Below are 25,581 nucleotides of genomic sequence, written 5' to 3'. Positions count from 1 at the left end.
GTGGGGTTTTTTAAACCAGCAATTGCCTAAGGCTCACACTCATGTCTGACTACTCTTCTTTTCCAGCTTTAAATGAACCCACCATCGATTATGGTTTCCAGAGACTGCAAAAGGTCATCCCGAGGCATCCCGGTGACCCAGAGAGACTAGCCAAGGTAAAAGATTTACGAGCATTTCACTAAGCCTTTTAAATTGCAACTTTCTTTTCTGCTGATATGTAATAAAGCACAGAGTGGTAAGTCAGATCTGACCATTACAGCCCATGTGTTGCATGTGGAATTTCTTTTATTGCCAGTGTGAGAATCAGTTCCATAGCTGGGAAACCACCATTGCAGACACCCTCCCAGTCCAAATCTGTAGTTTACTGCCCTTATCCACAGCAGCAGATCTTTGCACTCAACTGGCACCCCATTGAATTCTATAAGGATCCATAGAGCTGCAGGGATCTGCCTACACAGATCCAGTTTTAGGGGGTCCATCAGCAGAATCACAGCAGGAAAGAGGTGAGCTTTAAGGTTGCCTGCTTTGAAACCACATGGAACAGATACATTGATAATGTATAAAGACCCAGGTTTATATAGCACCTAGCACATGGGGTTCTGGTTCCTGACAGGGGCTCCTAGGCACTATTGCAATACCAATAATAATAGCCATGCTTGACCCTTCCATTATAGAATCTGAGCCTAATTTCTGATTGTATTTAAAAGTAATAATAACTTTGTATAATTTGCCTGATGAAAGAAGATAATGGTAATTAAAAAACAAACAAACCCTAAAACCAGAGATAATTAACAGCAGATGACAGAAACACTGAAGATGGCTTTGAGGAATCTTAATTGTTTGTTACAATTACTGAGAAAAAAGCATGTGTGTAATTTAAAGAATAAGGGTAGGACTTTCAAAAGTGGCTGAGTAAGGAACAAAAGTCCCCTTGGAAGTCAATGGGGACTCGTGCTCTTAATTCATCTCCGTGTTTTTGAAAACCCCACCTTAAATTTTCTTATAATCAATGTTCTGAAGAGCAATTTCAGGACTATGGAGAGCTCCTAGACAGAAGGATGGCACACTTATCAGTTAAAGTATAAAACTGTGATTTATTGATGCTCTTACGTGTAGGTAAAAACTTCCCGAAGTGACTGGCGATGTTGGGTGCCCAACCTGAAAGGGGCTCGATTTCAGTGGGTGCGTGGCAGCACTTTTTGAAAACAAGACTCCTTCAAAGTATACCAGGTTGGACCTCCCACAACACCAGTCACACTAGAAAATCTTGGCCCTGGTTTTTATTTCAAACAACAGATCAGGCAGAAAACTGTCTTTTTTGGCGGGTGAGGGGGTCTCTGAAGGTTTGCCATTTCATACATCTCTTCCTCCTCCAGGAGATGCTGTTGAAAAGAGCTGCTGACCTAGTTGAAGCACTGTATGGAACACCACATAATAACCAGGTTAGAATGACTGCTTTTGTGGGGGTGGGGGGAAACCTTTTTCAAGGTTTTGTAAAAACTTCCTGAAGTTAAATTGACCGTAGGCTGTTGCTGTCTTGTAGGATATTATTCTGAAGCGAGCTGCGGACATAGCAGAAGCATTGTATAGTGTCCCAAGGAATCCCGGCCAGATCCCTGCTTTGTCTAGTTCTCCAGCTCACAGCAGCATGATGGGAATCAACTCCTATGGGAGCCAGTTAGGAGTCAGCATCTCCGAGTCGACACAGGGGAACAACCAAGGTAATGTCTGTTATGTTTGCACATATCCTAAAATGTGATTGTAAAAATAGCGTCAGGGGATCTCTGTTTTCATGTTGGTGTCTCAATTTCCATATCTACTCGGTTGAAAAGTAGCACCCGGCCTTCTTAATAGCTAATGTGTTGCTGGCAAACTGGACAAGCTAGTTTCTTTCTAGCTCATGTGTCCTCAACAATAAAGGTTCTGCAACTGGAATTTAGGTAACAACTCTTTTGGTGACACAGGAGACAGAATAGTGGCTCTGTGGGGCTGGAGTAAATCATACAAACCCCTTATTTTTGTCACCAAAACTAGAGCTGGGCAGGGACCTGGTTTCCTGTTTTGCAGGAAATGCCATGATTTTAAATTTTTTCCATTCTGTCCTGGACCAAAAACAAAGTTTTGAAATTTCGTTTTGGCTGATTTTTATTCTGATTTTGACCTCTTCAGACTTTTAAAACTGCTAAACTAGCTTTAAATAGCTAAACAATTTTGTTGAAATCTACATGTTTAATTGAAAAACTGTTTTGACAAATTTCTGGCCTGCTATCCAAGTACAAGGAGCAGATCTGATGAGTAAATGCTTGATCCAAAGTCCTTGGACTTCAGTGGGTTTTGGAGCAGATCCTAAGAAGGGAACATTTTCAAAGCACCTCTATGAGTTAGGTTCAAGGGCTTTAAGTCACTTTTGATAATGGGACTTCAGCTTCTAACTTTCACTGAAGTCATTAGGACTTAGGTGCATTTGAAATTTTTACCCATTGTCTCTTTTCTGGCAAACGTAAGGCTGAATTCCAACTTCCATTCTAATTCACATTTTTCAGTCATATCCATGCCCTCAGAAAACACCAAGACAGTAAATGCATCTACTACCATTGTGGAGAGAGGCTGAGAATTTTTAAAAGTTAATTGTTTCTTCTACAATGTTAACTTTGCCAAATTGCATGTATTTACTAGTGCTGTTTTCCTTGTTGAATGTGAACCTTAATGTACCATTGTTAGTAATGCGTGCCATAAAATACATGCAGCACAGCAGAGCTAACATCAGGGGAGCAATTTAAACTTTTGGAATGTCCTGACTGGAGTGCTTGATTTTTCAGTTTAACACTAGATTCCTGTAATATACAATCTGGGTAGTCTGAATGCACAGTTAGTTGGACACAATGTCCTCCCAGGAGGTGAAAGTCATGTCATATGAACTTATGTCCAGGTATATCCTGCCAAATGTAACTAGAAAGGTAATGTTACACAGATCAGCAGTAAGGTTTCAGCACTGGATATCATGAAGTCTTAACAAGCTCCGGAATGTAATATATAGAAAAACGTAATTGTTCGTGTTGATTTGCATTTTCTTTATTAATTTACCTGGATTAACTCAACTAGCAGAATCCAGTGATTTCCTAAATGGTAACTAACTTACATTAAATTAGTGGTGATGACATTTTTCTAATGAAGTTTCTTCACTGAAAAATAACTGAGCCTAAACTGAAAATACAGAATTTTTTTTTAGCTTCATTCCTCTTTTTTTCCAGTCATTTTTGAAAACTGAAATTGTGTTTGATTGGGGAAAAAATGGACCAAAACCTGCTCCTACAGTATTTACAACCATTGTCCCTACTGGTCAAGTTGAGCCAATCTTTTCTCACACAGAGACAGACAAGAAGAGGAGGGTATATCCCAAAGTTGACTGCAGTTTCCCATTACTAATACATTTTGGTACTTTATTTTTAAGTGGTAATCCATTAATTATTTGGAAAGTATAACCTCAACCCACACAAATTACAAAACCATTAAAAGATGAGCTTACTGTTTTTTTTCAGATCTTAGACTCCAATTTCAAGTTTTAAACTATCAAATCTGATTAGGAAAATACACACACAGCCTCAAAAAACACAAATTTCTGAGCGTGTTTTAGGCCCATATTTTAGCAAAGCATTTAAAGACAAGCTTCAGTCCCATTAAATCAATGAAACTTGCTGAAGTGTTTTGTTGAATCTGGGTCTAAAAGAGCAATCTCAAAAGATTTCTTTGAGACTGGGAAAACAGAGAAAAGAAAAGTTTCAGGCCATATTCACTGACTCACTGTGAAATGTTTAATTTATTTCAGGTTACATTCGTAATACAAGCAGCATCTCCCCTCGAGGTTACTCTTCCAGTTCAACACCTCAGCAGTCTAATTATAGCACCTCCAGTAATAGCATGAACGGCTACAGCAATGTCCCGATGTCTAACTTGGGAGTTCCCAGCTCACCTGGATTCATTAATGGCTCTCCAACAGGATCTCCCTATGGAAGTAAGTGCCCACCTCTTTGATAGACCTTTTTTTTTTTTTTTTTTACTTAAGCCATACGTGGATCAAACTTTGCACTTACAGTGTCCTTCAACTGAGGATCTCAAAGCCTTTACGTCAGAGGCATCCATCAGGCCTGTCAAGACTTAATAATTTGTTATATCCTTCCCCTCCCAAAGTTACCATCAGAACTGTCCCCCGTGCTGGTCGTCTCAGCAGAGGCCAAATGCTCACTTATAAAATGTAATAGAAAAGGATCACGTGTCAATGGTTTTATCCCTGCTCCATAACAAGATGGTTGTAAAACACCTGTTACAATTTTTATTAGAAAAGGGGTAGGCTTTTGGAGTCATTTCTAGACCCTCTAGGTGTTTCACCTGGCTCTCTGAAAGGAGCCTACAGGGTATTATTCACCCCAATCATACTAAGGGTATGTCTTCACTGTGGGGTGTGATGGCAGTTCATGTAGACATATCCAAGCTAGCTGTAACAGGAATGGCCCTAGCTTTTTTACCCTCCAGGGTAGAAAACATTTTGGTGCCCCCCCAGGTCACTCAGAGTAAAAAAAAAACCAAAAGCAAGTGCCACAGCACCATGGTGCCTCCTAGAAGTTGGTGCCCAGGGCGATAGCCCCTAGCACAAGCCCTAAGCTTTAATCTGCCTCCTCAGATACCCGAGCACTTTAGCCAGCATCCCAGGTGGACTTGTATAGTCCTGAAGTGCACAGTTCTGCAGCTTCACTGCTCCAATATCCAAGTGAGCTTGGATATGTTTTCTTGAGCTACAATCACACCCCGTGATTGCAGTGTAGACATAGATTGGAGTTAAACGCCTAACTCCCTTGGGCAGCTTTAACAATCCAAGCCTTCCTCCCTCTTAGAGTAGAATGGGCTGTGAAAGCTCAACTACCCCTCTTGCCCTTAGAGGATATTGTGACGGATGGCAGAGTGGCTTCTACTACCATTGCCATAGTCTCTGTAATAAACATCCCTCTATAAAAGGAGGACTTCAGGCTCCAGGGCTGTTCAGCCAGTGCTACATTTGATTTTTTGGGGGGGAAAAATATCTATTGCACAGGATGGCCCCAACCTGAGACTATAAATGTATCATTCCAGACAGTCATCACAGAACTATGGCTTTATCCCCTATGTGTAAGGGGCTGCACAACTGGGAATTAATATTTGACCTGGTATTTAAAAAAAAAAAAGCAGGAGTCTGCATTCGCTAATGGTTTGCAATATCAAATGGAAGGGTTCTTGGTTTAATTACACCAGTGAACCTCTCCTCCATGCACGGACACACACACACACAAAAATACATCTGAAACTTGCCTCTTCTATTGTTTTTATGCTGGTAGAGTTTCAAAATGGCCAAACAGATGTTTTTCAAATTTTTACATACAGCCTTCACTTCCTGGCTGCGCTCTCCGTGCCAAGTTTCAGCTCAGGGAGAGAGAGAGAATTTTACGGCTGAATTATAAACCCCTGACAATAGGCGTTTATAATGAAATGCTGACAGACCCCTTAACTAAAGCAAATGTTCTCTTCTCTAAGAAGAATAGATGCAGAGTAAATTCCAGCTGTGAATTTGTGAGCAGGGCCTTGTGTGAAGGGAAGAGGGCCTTTGCTTCATTTTGGTCTCTGCCAAGCTGCAGCTCTACTGATATCATCACATAATCCATGCTGAATTCCTTGTAAAAGATGCATTTCAAGTCACTTTATCCCCATGAAAACAATAAACGAATAGAATTAGCAGTAACTGAGACCTAAAGTGAGACCGAGTTTCATTTGAATCTTGAGCTATGAATGAGTGACACAGGGTTAGAGAGGAGAGGTCTGGGAGGCAGACCCCACTTCTGGCTCTGCTACTGACTTTCCCTGTCACTTCCCATCGCTGGGCTTCAATTTCCCCATCTGTAAAAATGAAGACAATGTGTCCTACGCCGAAGTTAGGCTTAACAGGACCCTGTAAAGCGCTGCAAGCATCCTGGCTGAAAGCTGCTCTAAGTGCAAATCATTTTTTCTTTTGTTAAAATATAGCCCAATGGGTGAAATTCTATGGCCTGTGTCATGCAGGTCAGACGAGATGACCATAATGATCCATTCAGGCCCTGAAATCTTTGAATCCATCACAGTTTTGGGCACTTGAAAACTATGTCATTGCTGTTAGAACAGTGACTTAAGTTTAAAAGTAATATGCATAATGTTCAGGTGGAGACAGAGCCTGCTCCCTGTTTAGTAGTGAGAACAGGATTGGCCCCCACAGCGTTTTGCTGCAATGACTTTAGACTTCAAGTCTGAGTTCTTTGGGTTCATACAAACCTCAGTCCACGCAGACTGAGTTTATCCCTTGCCTCATACTTTGAAATGCAGTTCGGATTAACAGGTTGCTTTATTGTGCATATTTCTTAATGGCAAACATACAGCTGTTTCGCACTTCCAGAGTTAACATAATGTTGCAGGGCTTTTTTAGAGGGGGAGAGGCCAAATCAGCTATTTTTGTCCTCCTCTTCCATTGGGGAAACCTAAATAGGTTTCATTTCGGTTGCTAAAAATTGCATTTAGATTTAATGGTTTCAGAGTAGCAGCCGTGTTAGTCTGTATCCGCAAAAAGAAAAGGAAGACTTTTGGCACCTTAGAGACTAACCGATTTATTTGAGTATAAGCTTTCGTGAGCTACAGCTCACTTCATCAGATGCAATGAGCTGTAGCTCACGAAAGCTTATGCTCAAATAAATCGGTTAGTCTCTAAGGTGCCACAAGTCCTCCTTTTCTATTTAGATTTAAAACTTTCCCTTTTGGGGAGGGGATATGGTTACCATTATTTGACCGGCCCTAACCCATCAACTTCTCTAGCAGCAGATCCTCTTTTGTTTCATTCAACCCATGAGTAAAAGAGCATTATCCTCTCTAGCTCCTTCATTTTAACAGTTCTGGGCTATCACTCTGCCATTTTTTCAGCTCTCCCCTAAAAATATTATTCCCCATGCTTATATTTAATTTTACCTGAGAAAAACATTTTGGGATACGATTTGTATGAAAGCAGTAATATTACATAAAACTGCATCTGCTTGAGACATACGTATCAGCGGAGCATGGTTAGCTATTTGGGATAGGAACAGTTTCTTATTTATATTATTTTTATACTCTCACAGCTGAATCAAGGTGGGAAAACAATGTATTGCAATGCAATTTTACCTAGTCTCTTATCAATTCCATTGCTGAAGAAGATCATCTCTTATTTTGCAGTAATGTCTTCAAGTCCAACAGTTGGCTCTTCCAGCGCTTCTTCCATCCTTCCATTCTCCTCCTCCGTCTTTCCTGCTGTCAAACAGAAGAGTGCCTTTGCCCCTGTCATCAGGCCCCAAGGGTCTCCCTCCCCTGCCTGCTCTAGTGGCAATGGAAATGGGTTTAGAGGTAAGACATTTAAAATTGATTTTCAGCCTGCAGAGGTGTAGCAATATACCATACAGGGCTGGAAAGATCTTCTGAGCGGTGAGTTCGAGGGAGCTATGCGGATTTACAGCAGCGCAGGATCTGACTTGTGTTTATGTACAAAAAAGATGCTCAACATCTCAAAAGAAAGCGCTACAGATAAACTCAGCATGTGGCCTTCTGTGTTGTGAGAAATTCGCTAGCCTTTTTCCCCCCATCACAGAGGTTTTGTAATGCAGTATCTTAAATTGCTGCATTTTGAATTTATTTTTAAACTAGGCAAAGGACACCTAGAGCTTATGGATGGGATTTCTCTTCTCGCCCCACCCTTTAACCTTTTTTTCTAAATCTAAATAGAACATGTAGATAGCACTGTAGACTTCAAGAAAGTGACCTTGATTTCAATGGAGCTATGCTTGACTCGCTTAAGCAGTAGCATAGACAGAGCCTATGCCGGTCTAACTTATGTCACTCAAGGGGGTGAATATTCCACCCCCTTGAGTGACATAAGTTAGGCCGACATAAGCGCTCGTGTGCACAGGAGAGGTCTCTCCCGTCCGCATAGAGCGTCTTCACTGCATGCGCTGCAAATATAGATATGCCCTAATTGCATTTAAATACCAGCTCTTTTGAAAACGAGGGCTTCTCCCTCACCTTTAAGGACATTTAAATGTGCCCACAGTGCTAATCCACAGCTCTATAGGAAGCAGCCAGTTTCTTAAAACTTGCTGTAGGATTTAGGCTCATAGAGGGAATTGAGCCCTACAGTGCATTTACAGCCTCTTTAAAGGTGATCTGCAAAACAAATGTGAACATTGAGATGAGAAAGGAATGCAGGACAGCTTTCCATTCTTAACAGGCTGTTGGGGAGACATGAGGCACGCACATACACTCCAACTCGTCATTAAAAAAAAAAAATTATACGTCCTGTGAAGCGATCTGGCTCCTTCAGGATTCATTAGCCATACCCTAGAAAACACGGCTCTGGGACTTCAGCCATGCCAAGACTCAGTGGTAATTCCAAACTGAACCATACAAAACACACCTGTTTGGGTGCATTATTAATCCCTACCTAGGCCACAGGGAGTGCACATAAATTTCCTTATTTTATAAAAGAATCACACCCCCATATGTGCATCAGACAAAAATAATTATATTTTTAAAAGCGTGCTGTAGCTGTTAAAAAAAAAAAAAAAAAGCCCACTTACTTCATGCCTTTAATACAGGTCCATATGAAGCAAGTTAGTTTCAGTGAGATTTCCTGAAGGTTGGCTGTGTCTTCAAGTAACCAGAAAGAGATAAGTACATTTCATGAAGAGGGAGAAAAGAATACAGCTAAGTTACTTCTCTCCCAATCAGTTTAAAAGAGGGTAAAAGGATTTGAAGTAAATCCTTGAACTGTAGGTAAATAAGGCTTTGTCTACACAGAAGTTATACCCATTTAAAATCAGCATGCGGATGCCTTGAACCAGTTTGAGTGCCTCTTTAAGTTACTCTTAAACTGATTTAGCGATATCAGATTACACAGCTCTAGAACAGATGTAGGGCTTCTCTGCACAAGAAAGTTGCACTGGTTTAATTTAGGATGTGAATTTAAATTGGTGCAAACCCTTATGTAGACATTTTTATTTTAGTTTACTTTGAACCTGTTCCCCATAGACTAGCACTTTACTGAAATAACACGTTTGCACCAGTTCTAGCAAAATCTGTTTTTAAAAAGCCTTAGGGCTTGTCTACAGGGATGTGAATTATAGATCGTGCTACACCCTAACAGCTCCATGTAGAATTAAAAGGTACCAGGTTCACGTTGACGTAGTCCTGTTTGAAATGGGACTACACAAGCCCTTTGGTAAACTGCTCCAACTTGTGTAGAGATAAGGCCTCATTTTAGGAAGTCCCCTCACATGTCGTAAGCTACTCAAAACAGTGATTGTCCCACTCACCCTTTGTAGCTATGTCAGCCAAAGGAAAGAAAAGTATATAAAACAAACCAACCACCTCAAGATAGCCAACACCACTTTGCATCTGCACTAGGTTCTGGTACCACTAGGTAAAAGGTTCTAACCTCTTACAGCTGTATTAAGCTAGTAGGGGTCCACCCGAGGCTGCCTCACAGTAGCTATCTCAATATTTACAACACATTTTTTCCTAGTCTACACATACCGTGTTGGTCTTGTCTATTTAGACTGGACGCTCAGTTACACTTCATATTAAAGTTCCATTTTTAAATAGTTAAATCAATAGTTCATTCAACAGGTTGCTTATATCCGTCCATAACTCATGTTGCTCAATGTCTATTCCATCTATTAGCCCTTCATCTGTGAAACCTTACTGGAATGTGTGACCAGAAGTATTTTGAGTTGGAACTCACTCTCTCTCATGGGGGTCTCCATGCGCTTTTTGTACAAGTCCCAGTGTGGATGCAGTTGTAGCAATAAAGGGCACCTTTAAAGTGGCATAGCTTATTCCCTTTCCATGCGGTAATAACTCTAAGGGGAAAAACCATCTTTATACCAGTACAACTGGATCTACACCATGGGAGTGTAGCTACAGTTACAGCAGTACACCTTTTACATTTAGACAAGCCCTCACTATGTGTCTGTACAATGCCTGGCACAAGAGGTCCCTGTAGGCAATACTGTAAATACTAACCTCAAGAAGCATTTTAATTTTCAAAGAAGGGTAGAAAAGCTACCTCTCTCCTTCATCCAGCAGTGAGATGTTAGTGCTCGCAGCCAGGATCCTTAGACTGGCTGCCGTTTTATAAAGGTGCCTGTCTACTGCTATATAACTTTAGTATACTTAAATTTACACATCAGTACAGTGAAACTAGTACTAAAAATTGCATATAGACCAGCCCTCTGGCTATGCTGCAATGCAGATTTCTAATCCCTTGCACAGTAATGCCATTTAAGGAGTCTCATGGGAACGCTCCTGTTGACTTTTGGGGACTGTCAACACTGTAGGAATGTTCATTTGGAAATTAGGCCATGGGTCTGGATCTTTTCTAAAAAACACAAGTTCCCCGGAGGCAGGGCTCCTTTGTCAACATTATTTTAGGGCTGGCCTACACTAGGATAAAAGGCATCTTTTTAAAAACACATTCGCAAAAATGTTTAATGCATTCTAAAACCCTAGTGTAGACTGGGCAAGTTGAGTTCACATCCACCAGTTAACACATGTTCTAAAAATGTATATTGTATTAGTAAAGCCTGCTCTAACTCGCTTTGTAATCAATGGCATTCTTTCCATGAGCAACTTCAGTGGATTTTGGATCAGGCTCATGGAGATAAAGTATATAGCCTAGCAATGAAAGCAGAGGCCAAAGAGTCGGATGTAGGTTCTATTCCCAGCTCTGATACTGGGCAAATTATTTGACCTTGTATCCATCTCAGTTTCCCCATCTGTAAAATGGGGATAATACTTACATCCCTCACAAGGCTTTTTGTGAGAGTTAATGTAGGGCTTGCCTATACAGGAGCTATTCCTGATTAACTCTCTGCATGCATGTTCTTATTCCAGAATTAGTGTCCCCACATCAGAAGTTAGTCAGGAATAGCTACTGCGCTTTAAATTCACACCCTACCTTATTCGCAATTAACTTCTCTGTGTAGACAAAGCCTTAGTGTTTGTAATGCACCCACTAGTGCAACTCCACCTTACCTGTCAGCTAAGTGCCTTTCAGAATCTGGACGTCCTGTCACTGGTGGAGTTTACAGCAGTGTTCGCAATGGTGGGAAATTTTTGCCAGAATCCCCTTGAGGTCTTCAAATGGAAGCTGCTAGAGAGGACTAAGTATTGTTTTAGAAAGCATGCCCCTACCTTAAGGAGTAAGGTTAGATAGCAATCCCACGTGCCTCTTGTACAACACAAAGCTGAGAGCCAACGCACCCAAGCCATGCGGGGATACCCTCAGATAACCCCATCCTGTGCCATGTGTTCCTGCTTACATCTTTCCATCTGCTATACATTCCCAGTATATAACAGGACACGATGGGGTGGAACAAGCAGCAGTCCATCCTGAACACCATCCAATTCTAGACACACTGCAGATTGATAGCAGGCGAGCCCGCGCTGAAAAATTGCATGCTGGTTTCATGTCATACGTCAAGCCAGTTTAAAAACGGCATAGGGAAGATATAACGTGACGTGACATCAGATGGCATGATGAGTACACTATGCTTAATCATCTCATCGCAGATGTAAGGCAGCTGATAGGAAAGCAAGTAAATTGGAAACTGCTGGAACACTGACTGCCTTGATTTCTATTGGCCAGCTCAGGACATTTCAATAGAAAAAAAATGCAAGGAACAGGAGGCAACCCTCATAAGGTCTGTGGTTCAGTTAACCCGCAGGACCCTAGCCAATCTAAAGGGCATTCAAGTCATGTCTACACTGTGGCATATCCCCAACTCAGTCATCAGCATAGCTTTAGAGAGTCCCAAAGGCCACCCATTGGGGTTGACCCCAGTTTGAAGAAGAAGTGACTTGTTCAGGGTTGCAGAGCTGGGAACAGAACTCAAGTCCCCTGATTCCCCATCCTTCTCCAGGTTTGCCCTGGGGGCTCAGCAGTGATGCAGCTACACAGATTGTAAGCTCTTTGTTTGCACAGTGTCTAACACATGGGTGACCTGACAGAGGCTTCTAGACACCACCACAACATACACATCAATAATACACCTCTGACTGATTTAATCCTGAGCATAGACAATGCCTTCAGCATGTTACAGGTTACCAGCAATGGGGTTTGCTCTCAGTTCAGGCTGTCCAACCATCATAAGGAAAGTTTTGTTTTGTTTTTTTTTGTGTCAAAAATGCAGTTTTTCTGCATGTTATGTACATTTGAAATATAGAGGGCTGCCAGTATTTTTCCCCAGCTTCTTGGTTATAGAGAGAAGTATTGGGAAATCACACTTCAGAACACAGGGGATCTTAACTAAGGGGTCTTTTCTCCCAAGGGCTGTTTAGCCATTGAAACGATTAAATGGGCATGAGCTAACACTTAAAAGTTTTAAAACAGTCTGCATAAAAAGATTCCTCCTCTCTTTACTGTTGCTCAGTTTCACTCTCTGAGATGGTCAATTTCACTAGTTCTCCAGGTGTCTTACAATCATCCAGGAGAGAGACCAGACCTCCATTTCTAGTGTAAAATACAAACAGGTTTATTTATCTATTTTTAATGGGAAAACATCTTTCAGGCCCTATTCATCACACACCATAAAGAGGGGGAGGGCAGGAAGGGCTCACCTGTAAAGGTGTGTCTACACGACAAGCGGGAGGGGTGATACCAGCACTTAAGCCAGAGCAGTGCTGGCTAGCTTGGTGAGGTGTGCCTACATGTGCTGCAGTTACACCTTCCAATTGTACTGTAGACATACAAGACCACTCAATTTCTTAGGGCTGGATGGTATACTTTGCAGGAAGGATGGGGGGGCTACTTGGGGTTCACGAGCAAAAGCTAGTCGTTACCAACCCTAAATTCCCCCCTCATCGCCTGACCTGGTCAAGAGAATGACAGGTCCCAAAAAGATAAGTTCTAGTGGCGAGTCCTGAGTGGCTACAGAATAGGAAAGATCGGGAACAGAGACCTAATCTACACCCACCTTTGCACCGGTTTTGTTAAACTGATGCAAATCCTGGTGCGGACACTCTTAAGCGTGGTTTAGTAGAAGGTCATTCCGAACTGATTTAGGCATATTACAGTTCAGCTTCTCTCCAACTGCAATAAGAGTGTCCAGTCAGCTTTTTGCACTAGTTTAACAAACTTGGTTTATAAAACAAGCCCACACCTTTATTAATCTGCTGCAGATTTCCATGTAGACAAGCCAAGTTAATTTATTTCTCCTTCTTCCCATAGAATTCCAGGGTCTTGTCTAATCTGGGAAAACGGGTGGTGATTTAAAACACCACTTAGCAGCTAGTGTAGACACAGACAGAGCTGTTTACAAATGTGTTAGGTAGGTGAGGATCTCACCCTGACCAGCTAACTAGAGTGGGTCAAAACTTTGCCATCAAAACCAGTTTTGTGGAAAATTGGGGTTTTGACATTTTTCCAAAACAGCATCTGCTTTCCATGGAAACTTTCAGCTTCATTTTCAAAAACCACGACACCCCCACAATGTAAATGTTTTGGCCATTTTCCATTTGGAAATGCCATCACAGTGCCTCATGCCCCACCATCCGTTCTATGGGCCAGACTCCCCAGCTGAACTACATCTCCCATGCTGCATCACCCTGCCTCAGCTGGCAGGGAGACTGTGCACATTGTAATTCATAATGCTTTCCTACCTTAACCTCTGCATTCTAATGCCTATTACAGAGCAGCAGCTGGTGTAACTCACTGGTGTTCCATGTGGTCCCCTTCTTCTAGCCCCATCACTTGATTAGTTATACAAGGCAGCCTGCAGCAATTAAAGGAGGGAGAGAATTAAATGGCACAATTGTTTTTATAAAAAAGCAAAAACAAATAAACCCACATTTCAATTTAATACAAACATCTTCATGGTTTTAACACAGAGACTTAAACTTAGCATTTGCCATCCATCATCCCATCTGTATTCCTGGCAGCCATAGCAAGCTCTCTGTTTTTAGACTGAAACCCATTAGTGAGGCTACAGCTGATCAAGTGCAGACTTTCTGGGCTACATTCAGCCATGGAGGCCCTGTCAAATAGAGTCTGGACTCTGCCAATATACAGAGAAATATTATTTCTACCCCCCACCCGCCCAACCCTTGTCCATGTGAAACTGCCATAAACTCACTCCCATGTGCAGGAGTTCATGCTGTGTTTTGCTAGAAGGCAGTGCCACATATCTCTGACACATGCTGGACAAACAGAAGCCAACAGGGCCACATCTTGCATTACCCTCATTCTAGTCAACATCCTGCCCTCAGATCACAGCACATTCTCCACTTAACCCCCAGCGCTGCCATCAAGGGCTTAATCCCCACACAACTTTTACCCTATGCAAGTGAGAGGCTACGCTCGTCCTTTTGTTACAGCAGAGGATTAGGAGCTGCATTCGAATGCCAGTTACAGGGCAACAGCATTTCAGTTTCTTTGGCAAAGTTGAAGGTGTTTTGAACAAGTAAAACCCTAGACAGCTTTCATTCTATGACACAAAAAGGAAAAACAAAAAACCCTCAAAATATTTGGTCGAGATTAAAAACTGGAAAAATCTTACACACAAAAACCCTGAAAATTGCCTTAAAAAAGTTTTGAATGAAAAATTTCAGCCAGGTCTATTAAGAGCCAATGGGCGTCATTTTCAGAGATGCTGCAGCTCCCATTGACATCAGCTGGAACTGTGGTCTGCCCACAAAAATAAGGCCCAATAGTTTTAGGGTTAAACCCTCTTATCAGCATGTAAGCCAACAACTTACTTGAATTCTTAGTCTTCCTTGGGGAAGTGCTGTAGCTTGCCACTCTGAATAGCCATCCGCTGTTGAAATGGAAGCTACCTTCCTCTCGCTCCCACAAAGCAACATGATGGAAAAGGCAACTGACGATGCATATCTACTTGTTCCAGGCGAATCTAAGCATAATTGCAAAAATCAATTCCATTTTTCTTTCAATAATTAAGCCAGACACATTTTAATTTGACAATCATGTTGGACTTCTTTCCCCAAACCAGCAACTTCATTGTCACCACATTTGTTTAATTCTAATTCAAGAGATCTTTGAAAAATATCAACCCTAATCATATTTCAATTACAGCTTTTCTGGTTGCATAGTTAGGATTCAAAAGAAAATATAATATAACCCTCAGGTTTGGGGATAAGTGAAAGACCAGGCCTTTGCTAGAGTGCAACAAAGAGGTAGTGGTGTAGGGTGTTAGTAAAGAGAAAGGGGAGATATCTAAGAATTTGTTAGACTTTGGACTGCTTAGGTCAAGCTTCTTACATTGGCCAGACAGCCTTGTCAAAACGTTACCATGGTAACTGCAAAAAAGCTGGGGCAGGGGTGTAAAAAGAAGTGTTTCATATTTAAATAAGAGTAAATGTGCATATTACATCCAAGAAACTATGCTGAAAGAATGTTAAAGTTGCACAACCAAGCACCCAAAAATTAAGACTACCAGAATTAAAGTTGCCTGGGCAACCTGTCAAGGTCCCCAGCCTCTCTTTGTCCTCCACCTACCTGCCCCTACCCAACAGCATCCCACACACGCCCCTTGCCTCTGATTTTTATAGGTGATGAGCACTGATAACTCTCATTGAGTTAACTGAGTGCTTAGCGCTTCTGAAATACCATGCCCATAAAATGGGGTCTCTGTACACATGGCTACACACACACTTACTTTCAGATGTCGAGACATTGTGGGTGCCTAACTTGCTATACCTTACAGGGGGTCAGTTTTTCAGAAAGGGCTGAGCACCTGCCCCTTTAAAGGGGTTTCAAGTTGGCCATCTAAAAATCACGAGTTGTTTTTGAAAATCTGGTTCACTCCATGTGAGGTTACATTACTATAAACACCCTACCTCTTTAAAATTCTTCCTAGCCTGCTAGGTGAGTTCCATGAGTAACACTGAGTTCTTTTCCCTACAAGGCAGGGAGAAATGTAAAGGGTCCATTGCTGTGTAGTGTCTATTGTTACTATTAAATTACACACACTGAAGAAGCCTATCACCATAGCATCTGGGTATTCTTGGTGCTTGATATAGATATAAATAAATAAAATTCTCCAACTTTGTGACAATTTTAATCAAGTGTTTCAGTTGATAATTGCAAGCTGTGAAGGCTAATACAATAAGGCTCATCTCTAATTCTTTTTCCATTTCCCTCCAAGAAAAAAAAAACCCTCTGGGATAATGACTCTGCTTTCTATATTCCCAACCCATCAGGGAGTGTCCTGCATTGAACCACCTTTATTGAAAAGTTACATCGATTCAATATATAGTAATACAGGCAAAAATAATTACAGCTTTGCTAGCAGTGTAAGACCTTAATCCAAACCTCGCAAACATTCAATAAAAAGCGGTACAGGCTGGGAAATAGGCTTTTGACAACACAGCCCCAAAGGGAAGTGGGGGGAAGAGGGTGGGGCAGAGGAGAAAGCAGCAGATCCAAGCTGTTTACTTGAGCTGTGAAAAGAAGTGTGTGCACGTGGGGTGTGTGGAGAGAAAATATTCTTAAAATCTACTTACTCATTGCCACAGGAACAGCTGGAGGTGCAATATTCAGATGGAAGCGTCAGGGGTGATTAGAGCTCTGCCCAGCACTAGGAGAAATGAGTTGAATTGATATCGCTGCCCTTTGTATCAGTAAAAATATTAGCCCAATGCTCTGGACTGTACGGCCTCTTTTTTTTAAATTAAAGCAATAATGAATTTTGTCAATATAATTATGCTGACAACTCTCCCACCTTAAAAAGAATCCAGGGCCTGGTTCACACCCAAAGTTGCGTCAGTTTAAATGTTAAACTGATTTAATTAAACCAGCAAAGCTTTGTCCACGGCCACTCTTACATTAGTTTAGCAAGTATAAGAAAAAAAAATGAAAAATCGGGCCTGTCCATATAAAAATCGGGACATCTGGTCACCCCAGATGCATATCACAATATGTGGAGGACCACATCTGTTGCACTAAATGCCCCAGTCACAGCTACGTGGGTGAAACCAGACAATCACGACCCTCTCATGTGAACTCTCAGAAAAATGATGGAAAGGCAAAAACACCCTATCGCCCATGAGTGAACACTTTTCACAAAATGATCGCTCCACATGTGACCTCTCAAGTCCTCGTCCTCAAAGGAAACCTACACAACACCTTCCAAAAAAAAAAGAGAGAGCGAGCCTGGGACCATAAATTCATAACTTTATTCAGACTATTTTTAGCGTCTTGTAAAGACGCTGGATTTATGGCTTATTACAACAATCTATAACCCACTATCCCCCCGGTTTTTTGGTCCTATGACCACAGCGGTGTTAACAGGCTATTTCACCTTGAATGGTCTCTTAGAATGTTTGTTAATTGCTTATGCTAACCAAACTGTTCCACCTTGTATTTAGCTGTGACACACTGAGGGCTGGTCGACACTAGGAATTTACAGCAAGCATAGCTACCTTGCTCAAGGATGTGAAAAATTCACATGCCTGAGCAATGTAGTTAAATCGACCAAACTCCCAACGTAGAGAGCGCGAGGTCAGGGAGGTGGATTACCTGCACTGACAGGAGATCCCCTCCCATTGGCATGAGTAGGGTCTACACTGAAGCGCTACGGCTGCGGTGGTGGAGCTGAGCTGCGTAGACAAGCCCTTAAGCGCTACAGCGGTGCAGTTATAGCATCATTGTCATGGTTTAAGTGTAGACATACCCAGAGTACCTCTCCCAGACCAGAAGAATGCTGTGTAGCTAGAAAGCGTGTCTCTCTTACCAACAGAAGTTGGTCCAGTAAAAGGTATCACCTCACCCACCTTGTCTCATTAATATCCTGGGACCAAGATGGCTACAACAGCACTGCACACAGGGAATTCTTAGCCAATTTTTTTTTTTTTTTTAAAGAAAGATTTCACTCAGCAGCAACAATTAATCTAGACTGGTCAGTTTCACTCTCTCTTTCTGTCTCTGTGCCCTAAAATTGCAGGGTAGCTTTATTCCTCATCATCCTTTCTGAACACAAAAACATTTATTTACATATAATGCTTATATAATTATATATAATTTACATATAATCCCAATTGTGGGCCGGATCTCCAGTTGCTTAAAATCAATGAAGTTCCACTAAAGTAAATGGAGTTATGCCATTTGAAGTTCTTACCCTATTCCTGCAATTTATTTTAACACAAACATAAGGGTGAAATTCAAGGCTCTGCAAAGACAGGACTTTAAGTACATGAATAATCTGACTGATTTCAATGGGCATACATCTTTGTAGAATTAGGGCTTTACACTGAAACAAGGCCCTTTTGAAAACATGACCCCTAGCTTTTGTTTTAAATATATATAAACAAACAAACAAAAAAACTTACCCAACGAAGCCTTTGGGAACAGTACCAGTTCCTGGCAGCTTAAAATGCTCTGGTTGTCTGTTAGGAAAGACACAGCTTCAATTAAAGCCAGTGAGAGTGACTAGTAAATAGTTTACCTGTGTCCAGCGTTCTGCGAACGTGCCCGGTAAACTACAGCGATTCAGACAAAGGGGATAAACCAAGAGAAAGAGAGGCTGGTGGATAATTTCTGCTGAAGCTAAATGGACAAAATCTAGTTCTGGTCACTCTCAGATGGAAGGGGAAAGGCAGCCCTGGGCCCAGATCCTGTCGGTGCTTCAGGTGCACAGCTCCCATTTGATTCCATGTTACCACTGCCCAGTCACAGCTTAAATTCAGGGAGGGCCGAGCACCCACCCTATGAACATCAGGCCATTTGAAGGCGTCTCAAGCTGGGCACCATGCTGAAGCCACCAACTCACTTCATTTAGCCAACAAACAGCATCAGAAGGCAAGAAGTTTTGGAGGAGTTTATTCTCAAGGAGTGGTTCATTCACTGCTTGTGACAAGCGGGTTGGGTCACATGATGCTCACGCCTCTTTTCAGGCTGCTAACTGGCACTAAAAGAAGCTGAAGGGTCAATGCGGGCCCTGGGCACTGGTGCACCTCAGTCCCTCCTATTCTCTGCCTATAACACATAATAGTTTAGTCGCCTGTGGGCTGTAATACTTTGGTCTAATTTCAGTTGTTGGGTTTACTGTGCGGGTGCTGGGTAGGGTTGGCGGCCTGTGATACACAGGAGGTCAGATGAGATGATCTGGTGGTCCCTCCTGGCCTTAAACTCTATGACTAATAAACTTGACTAGTATTACTTTTCCACAGATAGTTGCCATGGGGATATTTGATCACTGGTGGGAGAGGAAGTGGCTCACCTGTCAATTTCTCTATTAAGGCGTGGCTCACAATTCTGCATTCATAAAAGAGCCGCCAAAGTTTCAACCTTGTCAATCTTCATTTTCAGCCATGACTGGTCTTGTCGTTCCCCCGATGTAAAAGAAGAGGACATTTTGCTTTTTTTTTTCTTTTGTTTTTCATTTTTCTTTTACAGCACAAAACTACTTATTGTGATGGACCACTTAAAAAAAGAAAAAAGCACTACAAGCTCTTTTTTGGGGGAAAGCCACGCCCGGAAAAAATAAAAGGAACAACTGCTACAAATCGGACAAGACAGGAGTCTGGATCTTTTATGCGTTCCACGTTTCCTATGTAGCCATGTCAACTCCTAAAACATTGCAAACAAAGGATCAGCCAAGAGCCAGGATGGACAGCGGTTGGCACGATGGGGTCAGAAACGCAAGGTCTTTTTTGACGGACATGAAACCTTCCTAACGTTTGTAAAATACGAAAAGGGAAAAAAAAGTTGGCAAAGGATTCAAGCTTGATATTTTGGATACTATTTGTTTTACTTTGTAGGGGAAAAAAAGTTGAAGTTTCTATTTTCTATGGAGCCTTTCAGATACCAATTTAGTTTATGCAGAAACAAACAAACAACAAAACAGGGTACCAGCATGGAAGAATTTCTAGGACAAACTGACATGAATGATGGAACTTTTGGTGTATGTGTGTGTTTACTTATAGTTTAACCTCTTTTAAAAAAAAAGTAAGATGTTTTACAATTATTTAAATAAACTTGTAACTTATTGTATGTAGAGGTAGCAATTAAGACCTTTTTTGGACTTTTTCCTCCTGTTGTACAATGAAGAAAAAAAAGATGCAAAAACGTAGTGACAAGTTTAAGAGACTTACTCTTATTGCTGCCGTTGCTCTTCTCTTCTCTCCCTCGCCCCCTGTTGAGCCATGTGCAAGGATGTGTAGGGTTCTTTCTGATTAACGCATCACAAACTTTTATACGCATTGCAGTATATATATAAGCCAGTAGTTAATGTAAGAATTTTATCAACATCTTTTCCCTCCTTCTCCATCTTTTGCTTCACTTAAGATTTTCAGGTACTGGGGTAAGGTGGTTAGTTTCAAAGACCCTATTGGTAAATGAATGGCTTCTAAGTGTTTGAACAAATCAGGTTTTCATGTGATGAGGAGTTTATTTTTCAAATTTTCACATGAACAGGAGGGGGATCGGAAAGGTTCTCTAAATGATTGTTTTCCACGAAGTTATGGCAGACTTACAAAATAGGATTACATTTTATATTAAGGGTGCAGTCATAAAGGGTTACATAATAACAACAATGAATAATACCACCTAACTCTGTTATAGCACTTTTCATCAGTAAATTGGAAAATGCTTCTTCATCTTTAATGTATTTAATGAGTAATACGTTTCAGTAAAGGGTCATTCAATTGTTGTGCAAGCCAATAGGTTATTTATGCCATCTTCCACTGATGTTCTTATTACTAGAGCTAGTTGTAGTCAAACAACGCTAAGTATTTTTAATGGGAAAAAACCCACCAGATTTGTTTGGGTCAAAATTTTCAGCATTTCAACGAAGAAAGAAACATTTTACTTGTTTCGTTTTCCATTTTCTGTTTGCAAATGGAAAAAAGAAGGAAACACAAGGGGAGGGGAAAAAGCCACACCAATGAGAATTTTTTGGTTTCCTGATGAAAAATGAAAAAACAATCAAGAAAATTGCCATTTAGTTGAAAAGCCATTTTTCATCGAAAAGTTTTCAACCAGCTCTTCTTAGGAGTGTCTTTAACATACACTAGGTATGGTTGGAACATTCTTATTACATCTATTAAGAATGTATTTAACTATTTACAAATGCACCCTTAAGATAAAGCAACACCCAAAATTCGATTTGCCCATTCGCCAAGGAGAGTCATTGTGTTTGATGGGTGAGTAAATTATTAGTTTATTCTGTGATCATTTAATATGGTAGAAGCGGAGTGAGTCAACATTCATGACACTTTGGCAGTGCTGAGCTAATGTGCATTTCTATGTTGGGAGTGGATTAGTAATAGGCTATAAAGCCTCAAATCTAGCCCAGGTTATTTGTGACTGAAAGATGCTGTGTCCCCTAACTTCACAGATCTTCGTCTAGTCTCTAGTGGACAGGTGTTTCCATCTCAAGAACCAGCATCATAGGACCATAGCCTTACAAGCAGACACCTGGGTAACTTAACTTATGTAAACAATCCCAATGGAGTCAATGGGATGGATTAGTTACAGTTCTGATCCTGCATTGCACTGCACCAGAGTTGATCCCGCTCGAGGCTCTGTCTTCATGGCGTGTAGTGCAGGATCAGGGCTTATGTGAGAAATTTTACTCAATCTGCCTGTTTGCAGGATCTGGCTCTTAATCAGCTCCCAGCTCAGCAGAGAAGCCAAGGAAACTCAAATGATCCCAGTGGGATATAACTGTGAGGCAGGCAAGGGAGACGCTTGTGTTGCTACTGACCATGCTGTGGCTGTTTGATAGATGATCAATTAGGTGCTTTTTTTCACTGGCATGAAATCCACTTTGAAAAGGGTTTTATTTGCTTTTAAAATCAACACCCCAATTTAAAGAGCAGCATAAGTGGCAATTAAGTGTACCCTGCAGAGGAGAATTGGTTGGGGATATTTGGTGTTCCAGGAGCAGAATCATGAATATGGAGTGAACCAAAGTCTTCTAGTTAGACTAGATAAAACGTCTGAATTCCAGAGAAGGTAAAATAAGATAAAACTTACCATTAACTGTGTTTGTGAGAATTAATGCCTCTGCAGATCCTTTGTGCGCCCTTAGCACCATCTGGGAGTGAACGGGTGACTCTTCTTGAAATCAAATGATCTGCAGAAGAAGGTGAAAGGACCTTACGTGGTAAGGAGTCTTGAATGAAAGTCTGTACTATTATAAATTCACCGAGATTCACCCTCAATCTGACTAACCTGATGACTGTTATATAGCACAAATAATCTAATATTTTTTATATACTCAGAGATCTCAGTATCATAATGAGACTAGAAGGCCACAAATTGATGTTTGAGGCTCCCTTGTCTATACAGAAAATTTGCATTGAGAGCTATAAGAACTGGAATCAAGACTCCCATTGACTTCAGTGAATCAGGCCCTACGTTGCCAAGAGATGGACGAAACTCACTGGGGTATTTTTCACCCCTCACTGTCCACCTGTCATTCTGGGCCTCTCCCATAAATGCTGAAGCATCTCATGTTTTCCATTCTTTGCCACTGAAGCAGTCCATTTGCTCCATGAAGTGCATAAAGATGTGTGTCCCTGTTTTCGCCTCTCCAATGATTCCCATTGGTTACCTTCAAATACTGGTATCTCTGCTGTCAAAAGGAGATGGAGTCAGTCTTAGAACTTCTGTGCACAAAGAAAATCCTGGATATGGATTTCTAGACCATATGTTGGGAAGCAGCTGCTTGCTAGTTAGAGCTACTGAAATTTTTTAATTAAATAATTTCATCTATTGCTCAAAACTTTTCATTGGAAACATTTCATGAAAATACTAGCCTGCTAATTGTTCAAACTGTGCTTTTTTGATTGGTCATCTTAGATATATTGAAAAAAATCCTGCCAGTTTTGAAAAGAGAAAAAGAAAATCAGACCATTAAAACAAACGCTTCTAAAATTTTCAAAATTCCTGTGGCATTTTAAAAAAAAAAAGGTATTTTGATTAACTCTATTTGCTAGTCACCCTCTACTTGGAAAGTCAGGAGTACAATTTAGACCTAAAGAAAACCCACCTAGAAGACTCTCTCAAGTACCTAGAGAAAGAGAAATATGAATGTAGCTGCCCACAGAGTGAACAAAAAGGACGTCTTAGCTTGACTTGAGCTGACCAAAAGTAATGAAATTAACATAGCCATGATTTAGAATATGAATTTTGCTCATGCATAGAAAGCATCTTGTTCAACTTGTTGGCAGCTTTACGTGGAAAAACATGTGTAAATAAAAACAACCAGAAATCCTTGATCACGAAACAAGGACTTTGGCAGTGGCAAAAAGTAAAAAAAATTAATGTGTAAATTTGTGTGTAAGGATTTTTTTTTTTAAAAAAGGAAAAAACTAATCAGTCCTTTTTTTAGTCATTGCTGTTTAAGAATTCTCTACCAAGTTTCCTTTTTGACACTAGAAAGACAAGTGTTGCGATAGGTAGTTACAAATTTTATCATAACTTTGAAAGAGTAATGTTTTATTTCATTATTTATCTTGTTATAGCATCTTTATTCTCCCTATTTCTTTGCACATTTTCAATATGCATGGTTTTAAAAGACCGTTCTCTCCCTTTTGTAAAATAATTTCTCCCAATTGTATAGTTCATTTATTTTGTATTTTTTTTTTTTGCTTTGTCAGTTATTATATACGGTATGAAGTTGCTATGCACAGAGCTTTTTGTAAAGATAGCTTTTTTTTGTTTACTGTTTTTAATGGTCCTACTTATTGAAGAATATCTTGTTTGTAAAATGAATATGTCTACTTCAGTTTTAAACTTTAAATTATCCTAACAAAAAAAAATAAAATTTTTGTACTGTAAAAAGAATGGTCTGAAAGTTTCTGAATGTCAAATAGCCTTTATTATGTATTTCTTTTTCTATTTTTGTGGATCTATCTAGGTATTTCTGTGGTAGTGAGATGCTCATTTTTAAACAGCACATGTAATTGACGATTACAACAGGTTACCAAGGGAGGTGGGAAATTTGCCATCATGTGAAGTCTTTCAATCAATACTAGATGTTTTTCTAAAAGAAAGGTTCAACCCCAAGTTTTGGGCTAGATGCAGAAATCTTTGGCAGACTACATGACCGTAATGATCATTTCTAGCCTTCACATTTATTGGCTCTGTCTTAAAAATGGGGTTATATTTCCCTTTACTGGGGGAGAGGGGTCAAACTTCAACACATTCAAATATTTGACGAACCCTAGAAATCTACAGACGAAAACTCATTTCCCAGAAGCTGGATAGGGTTTTAATGATTATCTATTAAAGGACAGATTTCAGTTAGAGGCATAGAGGGTTTTTGTTTGTTTTCTCTTGTCCTTTTGAGCTGGCAAGCAGCAAGTCATTGACTAGAGCTGATGAAATAGGAAAAAAAATATGAACATTTTTCCATTAAAAATAAAAGTGCCTAGTCTGGTTTGACGAGACTAATGGGTCATATTATTTGATATGACCCATGGTCATGTGGGCTACCCTGTGTCTTTAGGTAGAACCCTGAGGAAGGGTTCTACCCTCAGCTGCAGTAACCCAGGAGACATGACGACTCAGACTTTGAGTCGCTATTCCCTCTTGCTTCATTATGTGCATATTAATTTGCTGCTCCCGGCCTAAATCAATAATAAATTACCAGACTCTCTGCACCAGCTCAACTGTGATGACCAGCAAGTGGGTTGAAAGGAAGAACCTTGGCCCTAACCATTCCCACCCACCTGCTCCTGGGAGGCAGTATGGAGGCATGCAACACTTTCTTACCCTTATGCCTCTAGATCCAAGGTCTGGGTAACCCATGTTGGTAGTTTGTTAAAAAAAAAAAAAAGCACTAGTTGTTTCTTATGAAAAATTTTGAAAAAAGAAAGATGAAGGGAGGAGAGTCTTTTGAAACCTCCTGTTCAATTCCTCCTCCCCCCGCCCAATCAAAAAACCCAAAATCTGAAGATGGCACATCTGGGGGGGGGGGTTTGGGGGGGGGGGAAGGGTAGGGCTTGGTTTACAAAAACTGAACATTTTTCAGTGTTTTTGTCAAAACAAAATCAAAGTTTTGAATGAATTTTTTTTTTGCAAACATTTTCACTCAGGGGAGGAAAAAGCCATTTCCCCTCACACAGAGTTTTGGCAGAAGTTTGTTGACAAGCTCTAGTTCAAGACAGAATCTGGCACTGGTGAGTGTTCAGACATTATATTTATACACACAGACAACATATGAAACCTCTGGAAGTGTCATCCAAAAACTGACAGGGGGAAATGCATTTTTCAATCATTCGTTCGAGGAACAGAAACAATAGCCATGCGTCCTTGTTAACAAACCACGCAACCCCAACTGTCAAAGAGAAGAACCCATCAACTTGTCATGAGTCGAGCTACACCAATTTACACCAGCTGAGGATCTGGCCCAGAATATTTAAGATTAGGCTTGACGCTTTTTTTTTTTTTTTTTTTTTAATATAGGCTGCTGGAATGTGACAGTAAGCAAAGACTTCTAGGGATATAATTACACATTTAGTTTGAAAGGGATTCCTAGTCTATGG

The 25,581-nt window shown here is 40.7% G+C and overlaps 1 protein-coding gene across 1 annotated transcript in view; it reads left to right on the top strand.

Annotated features, from left to right (window-relative positions):
- Positions 1-23,878, top strand: part of EBF2 (EBF transcription factor 2) — a 182,741-nt gene extending 158,863 nt beyond the window's left edge. The window contains exons 11-16 of the mRNA XM_048829490.2: positions 67-155; positions 1,377-1,442; positions 1,544-1,721; positions 3,827-4,012; positions 7,258-7,425; positions 19,394-23,878. Of these exons, the coding sequence (XP_048685447.1) occupies positions 67-155; positions 1,377-1,442; positions 1,544-1,721; positions 3,827-4,012; positions 7,258-7,425; positions 19,394-19,425 (719 nt within the window). The 3' untranslated portion in view covers positions 19,426-23,878. The remainder of the gene's footprint in view (positions 1-66; positions 156-1,376; positions 1,443-1,543; positions 1,722-3,826; positions 4,013-7,257; positions 7,426-19,393) is intronic.
- The last annotated feature ends 1,703 nt before the right edge of the window (positions 23,879-25,581 follow it).

This window comes from Caretta caretta, chromosome 26, assembly GCF_965140235.1.
Source record: "Caretta caretta isolate rCarCar2 chromosome 26, rCarCar1.hap1, whole genome shotgun sequence".
NCBI classification, from domain to species: domain Eukaryota; kingdom Metazoa; phylum Chordata; order Testudines; family Cheloniidae; genus Caretta; species Caretta caretta.
Note: the sequence above shows the minus strand (reverse complement) of the source record. Positions and strands in the feature narration are given on the sequence as shown.